Here is a 7,645-nt window from a genome sequence, read left to right as displayed (position 1 = left end):
AGCAGGAAACTTTTCTTCTCTCTGTATCCTCACAAAAGCTCTTCTTTTGACTGTAAGAAAGAGAATGCGCGTCATGAGCGAATCAATAGCCGTCAGGGACGGAAAAATGAAGCGTTTCATACAAATCGCCACGATTTCCTAGACTCCCGATGACTATACATACGTAATCACTTCAAGGAACGGTGGTCGAAAGCGATACCATCTAATATCGCCTACGGAAATAAAATCGTGACATCAGCCGATCGATTTCTCAGAATGTATCCCGATCACAATGGTTGCCTTAACTATAAATCTTAGGAAAATGATTCATATTCATACGCAGACCCGTCAGATCGCTATCAGAGATTTCTTCGTACACCGATGGTGCATACGCTCGCGGAAAATCGATTGCGTTCTTCTCGATTTTAACCGAGATATCTAAAGATAGCGTACACGAGACTCACGCCGTTGTGTCGCGCAACATCCGAAAATGTTCGCGGAAACGAAGTAGATATTTCCTACGATGTCAAAACGCCTGCAACGAAGACGTTCCAAGTTCTCGAGGCTCCCATGAGTCTCTCGTAAATCTTTCGCGATGCGAGAGATATAGTTATGTTATTATTATTTCGCTCCAAGGAGACTCGAGTATCTAAGTAGAGATCGAACCGGAGATTCGGGAGAACTCACGCGATCTGGGATCTCGTCGACGGGGAAGAACTCGACCAGTTTCGCTGGAGCTCGCAATAAGAGCGGCTTCTGCAGAGTTGGATCTAGTTTCGCCAAACTCGCAAGCGGAGAGCAATCCGACGAGACGAGCGTACACGATGAGATATACCCGGAGAAGACAAGCTTGAAGAAGCCGAGGGGATCAAAGGGGAGAAAGTCACACGTTCGTCGTGCGTATTCGCGGCCGGTGAAGCACGCAATTATCTGAAGTAGGTACCGAAAATACCAATGGAGGAATGGGTCATTGATTCCTCACCCGGCACCGTGCCAATGCCTCTCTCTTCCACTTCCTTCATCTCCTTCATCCTCCTCTTCTTCGTCATCGCGTCCCGCCGTCCCGTCCCTCATCACCTTGTCCTCCTCCGCGGTTCTGCGGTGTGCACGCGTTGTTCCTCGCGTCGCCGGATGATTATATCGACCGCGTAGGAGGCTGGGTCGAAGCCAGAGAAACTGTGGCTCGGTACGTTGTATATCTATCGCCGGGGAGAGGAGAAAAGAGAGGAGAGAAAGAGAAAGAAGAAATATCGGCGCGCGGAAGAGGCGGGAATCAAGGAATTCTCTCTCTACCGTGATTTCTGCGCCAATACGGACGTTTATCGTCCAAGTTACACGTATACCTATACGTATGGATACGCGTGTCATCGATATCGAATCACCGCGGCGTAACGTCTGGAAAGATCGCCAAGAACCTGTCCTCAACTCGGATATACCGACACGTATGGGCATGAAACGTATCACAGGGATCAGCGTGAATTTTGCTCGACGATAATATATCTTCCCGTAGAATAAAGTTCTAATAATTCGTCGAAAAATAGAAAATTATTTTATGACAGAACAATCTTTATGGAAAAGAATAATTTATTTCTTATTATTTAATATTAATGGCGTTCCCTTACTTCACAAGTGACACAATTAAAACATTAATTTCCTAGAAAAGGGGAACATTATTTTTCAATTTGACAGGAAATTATTGACTAATCAAATATTGACAAGAAAAATATATTTTTAACGTAATCAAATGTCATTTTTGCCATTTTCATTTCACAACTTTCACAGAATTATCCTGTGATAATTTACGAGTTTTTTACCTTCTGTTTGTTATTAAATTTTACTTTACCAAATTTATTTGTTCATATTATTTCAAATGAAGTTTGCAATTTATATTTATTTGTTCCTTATTTCCTTTTTATCCCTTTTGAGTTGACGTTTTGACGAATTTATATAAAGTTATTTTCTTTTTGTAATTTATAGAATAATATTTATCTAACTCATTTATAATAACTAAAAAAAAATCACGTTTTTTTAAATTGTGTCACTTTTAAAGTAAGAGCGATATAATTTTTACTTATTTATTATTATCATTTCTTTATTACTGTCATATATGATGGATTATAACACATAGCTAATATTATTTTAGTTAACATTTTATTCTTTTCTTGCTAAAAGGTTCCTGTTCAGTAATCCAATATTTATGTATCGCCATGTCGTTTTACCAAACAAATTGCATCATATCAATTCATCATCATCGTATCATATCGTAGCTGTGCAGAGGAAGAGTAGGGGGAATGAAATAGGAGGGCATACAGTAATCTGAATAAAATTAAAACGTATAAAATTAATGTTGGAAAGCCGTTCTACTCCAAGCTGACATTTATCCCAATATCGGAATTCATCGGGACGAAATTATCCGATATGACATGTAACATTGAGCTGCATACCCTCATTCGGCACGACCTAACTCCAAGACCCGATTAAGCGATTGAACTCGATAACATGTAAATACGTTTGCCCAAATTACACGGTAATCCGTCCATCATGAATCTAGGTCAAACCTGGGCAACCATGCGAGCCAAATCGAAACTCAAGAGATTTACAATAGTAACGTAAGGGATATTCTACCGTCGTCAAGTATCCTCGACCGAAATATTATAAACACGTATTGCGTCGTGAAATTTACTAAAAAATTGTTACCAAATTATAGTACTCATATCAAACTAGAGTTTGAGTTTGAGATTGAATTTGACCAATCAAAGCAAAGGATCACTAAACTTGACGTCGATTTTCTTCTGACTGGTTAATTTCAATCTCGATCTGATACAAGCATAACACGCAAATCATGAAATTGCACTTATCCACAAGACATATCTTTTTTATTTATCTCCCGTGATGTATTTTCATTCTTTAAACTTTTTAATTAATTCTTATTAATTTTTTGCTTAATTTTTTTTCCCGAGAAAACCAGTTCAGTTGCGTTCGAGCGAAGCGAAGTTTCGAATGTTGTTGTAACCTGCGAAACTGGATATGAGAAAGAAGATACAACGATGAATAATGACAAGAGATTAATTCTGTTTGAACAGACGCTAAAAGAGAGAGAGAGAGAGAGGGAGGGGGGGTGGAGAGGGAGAGGGAAAGGAAGGTATGCGAAAAGGCAATGTCTCCTTTTTCGCATTCGCCCAATTATGGAAGCGCTCGAGCGACATTGTAAGAAGGATCCCTGGCGCTACCGTGAATAAAAGGCATTTCTTTGCGAGAACTTGGTCCACGAACGTCGATCCTCTAAGGACATTTAACCTTGTTCATCATTCTAGGTAAACACAGAGAATTTTGAAAGAATGTTTCTTCTCAAACGATTTGCTCGAATAGTACGATACTTGAGAATAAGTGGCATGTATTTTAATGAGTCGTTTGAGAAAGAACGTTTTTTTTCTCAATCCTTTAAATTTTTCAAGGAAAAGAAAAACAAAATATCCAACATAGCTTGAATAGAACCGTATGAATTTATAAGCTCGTGTAAGGTTACATAAAAATCTATTATTATCTTCTATCTCTCGCGGAGAAAATCTATTTAAAAAAGGGATGACATTTACCATTTTGACATAAAGCTGACTTTAAAATAAATGGTTTCCAAGGGACGTTTAAGACTCAGGTGTAACTAGGACGAACTCATCGTTCTATTAATTAGACGAGGAATTTCCACAAAGTCCTAATTTCAGTAGATATCCAGTATGCATAATTTGGCAACATTTGTTTCATTCTTATTATACATAAAATTCAACTCCTCTCCCTGTTTCTCCTTGTTTTTCTCCATCTTTCTCTTACATAATTTTATTTTATTACATTATTTTAAAAACTAACCCTATAATACAAAAGGATATTTAATAATATTGATCGAAAGATTTTACCTCGAACTTATACTGTCTGTTTGAAACTTCCTATTCTATCCACTCTGATTTGCGAAGGCAACGAATCTCTTGTGGATTCAGCAAGAAGATTACAACGTGTCTCCTGGATTTTTCACTAATCCCTCTTTGGCCACTCTCTTGCGCCTTAGAATTCCCGTGCTAATCCGGGGCGGTATAACGTGACTTTCGTCGAACTTCTCCGTCGATAGGGAAGCCAAGATGAAATGAGAGAGAGAGAGAGAGAGGGCGAGAAGGAGTATCCGTCGGTCGGGAGGAATAAGTTAAACGCCTTCGTGTATATAGGAGCAGTGCGCGGGGCGCCGCGGGATGAATAATAATGAGGGACATCCAGGGGTGCAGGGAACACCTTGTCGGGCGTCTTTTCGTAAAAAGGCCGTTAAGGTGCTACCTTAACGATCCCCTGGGCCCCACGCCGCCGTCCCCAGATCCTCGGAACATGGGGGGGGGGAGGGAAGAGGGAGATCGTAGGGCCCACACGTGGAATGCAGACACGTAATGCTCGCAGAATGCGCCCGGGCCGCCGACCGCCGGGAATTATTAGTGGATTCGTGAGAGAGATCCCCTGAATGCAACGGGTTGGAGTGCACACAGGCACGAACAGGTACGAAGCCGGGGACCTGCCGCCGGGTCCCACGAGAGCCCTGGACCCCCTCCCACCCCCGTCCCTCCCCCGATTCGGGCCGTGCAAACCTTTGTTCGCGATTCGACGAGTCCGAAATCGATGCAGGATAAGACTCTCTCGCGCGATTAGAAGAATATTCGGTATATCCCCCGAAGGATATGACGAAGCGAGAGGCATGGTCGGGCCGTACGGCGAATCAAAGGGAACCGAAGGAAAAGTTTGATGCGCTTAAGTCTCGTTTTTTGCCAGCTCTTGATCCGGATCTATCTTTACTTTAAAACAAGGCGAGGGAGCCGCAAAACTGTCGGTTAGTTAAGACGAAACGAGAAGTAATCGGGGAATCGATTTTCGACCCGATCGCGGGAAGGAAGGAACCGCAGAGACGACGAGCGAGGAATCTGGATTTTAAACGAAACGAACAGAGGGATCGATTCCGTCGTCGTCGTCGTCGTCGTCGTTGTCGTCGTCATCGTCGTCGTCGTCGTCGTGGTCGTCGTCGCGGCGCGGTGCAGCGTGGCCGCCCGTGTGAGAAACTTTTAATTGCGTTCCGCGCGCGAGCGGAGCGGCCCATTTCGTCGGCACTCGGGGTCGAGAACCGGAACGAAGGGACGAGAAATCGTGGTGTAGGTAGGGAAGGTAGGTTGGAAGAGGAAGAGAGAGACGAGAGGGAGACGACTGCGAAAGAGGGCGGCAAGGCGAACGGCGCGAGCGAGTGCATAACTTATGCGTGTTCGCTGAACGAAGAATTGTCTCGAGGAGGGCAATACGAGTAGGGTATAAGCTGGGGCGCGCTGCGTGGAAGACGAATGTGAAAAGCGTCGGGAAAAAGAGGCGATCGAATGAAGACAGTGCACTGAGAGAAAAGTGTTTGATATTTATGTAATTGCATGATAAAATAATTTTATAGTCGTTTGCGAGAGAGAGAGAGAGAGAGAGAGAGAGAGAGAGAGAGAGAGCCATATATTTTTTTGTATAAAAAATTATAATTGTATTATTATTACAAACGTTATAGCGCAGTAATAACTTTAAAAATGGAGCTTCTAACTGTATAATTTATGCAATTATGTCACAAATGTCATAAGGTCGAGGGAAGATGCCGTAAGGGGGAAGATACCAATTTATTTATAGTTTTTTCATAGAACGCGCGTTGACCATACTGACTGTACAAAAACGTGTTGCAAACAGTTGCGCAGTTATCAGGTTGGATGAACATATTCATGCCAATGTTGATTGGAAAAGATTATACTAAATACGAAAAAGTAGGTCGTGAAACATGCTCTTTGTAATATTTGGTATGTTAATAGCTAAGGTCCGTATTTCGATGTATTTACTGTAAAACCGAGCAAATAATATACGGTTTCAATCAGTGTTGCCTGGCGGTCATGTGGATTATATAGATTATAATTTATAATATTCTTATGTGCGTAAAAATTGCAATTGAATATTCCTCTTACACTTGGGGATAAGATGTCAGTAAATACAAAACACAATTTTTCCTGCTTGAAATCGTTATTAAAATGATTGTATGAATTAAAATTTTGGATGCTTTATATAATCGAAATATTTTAAGTTAATAAAATGCTGTTTAAACGAATAAAAATATGTCCAACTTACTTCCTAAGTTACTCTCTTTCATATTTCCTCAATTTATGTTTTATCATACCTTTATGTGTTTTTATAGCTTAAACTCTTCATTATGGATTGTAAATAAGTAAAATATGCAAGTTTATATTGCATCGCATTATTTAATTGTTTGTAACATTTTTTCCCATAAGAGGTGGCATCTTATCCACACATATAGGGGAAAGATGCCACTTTTGCAAAGTATGATATATCAATTTTTTCCAATAATACGAAATATTAAACGTTAAATTTATATTATAAATTTGTGTAAATAAAGAAAGATCTCTAGAATATTAATAATATTTTTTCGTAACTTAATTTAATAACGTTAAGAAATTATTCAAGAATAATGGCTTAGGTGTGGAGTCTTCTCCCCAATTACCTTACATTTTTCTCACAATTAATATGATACGTAGAGCTTGAAATATGTATTTCTAGTTAAAAATGAAAGAAAGAAAAGATCCTGAATATTCATATTCAATTTTGGTTATCTCAACTAGAATTATAATAAATTCAATCAGGAAATTCTGATTTATTCATTTTCAACCAAAATTCCAATTAATACAATCAGATTCTTTCTAGTGTAGGTGTGTGCATGCATACACGAAAAAAACAGTGTTTTTACTAAAATATTTAAAAATTTAGCTATCAGATTCAAACGTGTGAAGATAAATTTTATTATTAGACTATCAAAATTGTAGAACGCTAGGTTGCTAAAATGTCAAAACTGTTTATAACATTACTCATAGTTAAATTTCCTCTATAACTATTTTGATAGATAGTATAATAAAATTATTTTCAAATTTGTGTCTACTTAAATTTTTAAATATTTCGGTAAAATCGTTCTTTCCATATTTACATGTACTGAGAAATATCGATATATTGTATTATACTTGAATTTCGATAAACTGTAAGTTTATCGTCAAATTTTCCGTGTGCAGATGTCTTAAAAATTCCATACATTACTTCCAGAACAATTTCTTTCGCAATCCTCGATTATTCGCATGGAATCCGCACGTTTTCAATCGCTCGCAATTAGCGACATTCGCTAATTATGAGCTCCGCGATGCGAAAACTCTTGGATCTCATTGTCACTCACCTTCTCTTCGAGCCGCGGACCGTCTTCCATTGCGTGCATGATGGCATCCGAAATGCGGGAGTCCAACTCCCTGACGGCGATCCTGACGTTCAAACCGTGGTAATCGGTGTTGCCGCTCACCGCCGCGACGAGCCTCTCGACCGCCTCCACGTAACCGGACCACGCGAGATCCAGTTCGGATGCCGGCTCCGTCAGGCAGCCTCTGCAACATTTATTTGCATTTTCTCTCTCCGTAGGCTCGCAACTCGCGAAATTGAGGCGGCCGGTCGCAAATCACCGCGTGATTATCATACCGATTATCACGCGGATCTAATAATTATAAATCACTCCGTAATAATCTCCCTATAACGCGGATAATTATAAATCTTACTGTTAGAAACAAAAAATCTTCCG

The 7,645-nt window shown here is 40.0% G+C and overlaps 1 protein-coding gene across 2 annotated transcripts in view; it reads right to left on the bottom strand.

Annotated features, from left to right (window-relative positions):
* Nucleotides 1-7,645, bottom strand: part of dally (division abnormally delayed protein) — a 60,321-nt gene that overhangs the window by 34,689 nt on the left and 17,987 nt on the right. For both annotated transcript variants that reach the window (XM_018448691.1, XM_018448690.1), the window contains exon 4: nt 7,253-7,454. In XM_018448691.1, the coding sequence (XP_018304193.1) occupies nt 7,253-7,454 (202 nt within the window). The remainder of the gene's footprint in view (nt 1-7,252; nt 7,455-7,645) is intronic.

This window comes from Mycetomoellerius zeteki, unplaced genomic scaffold, assembly GCF_001594055.1.
Source record: "Mycetomoellerius zeteki isolate Tzet28-1 unplaced genomic scaffold, Tzet1.0 scaffold223, whole genome shotgun sequence".
Taxonomy (NCBI): domain Eukaryota; kingdom Metazoa; phylum Arthropoda; class Insecta; order Hymenoptera; family Formicidae; genus Mycetomoellerius; species Mycetomoellerius zeteki.
The sequence above is the reverse complement of the archived record's forward strand: the minus strand, read 5'-3'. Positions and strand labels throughout refer to the sequence as shown.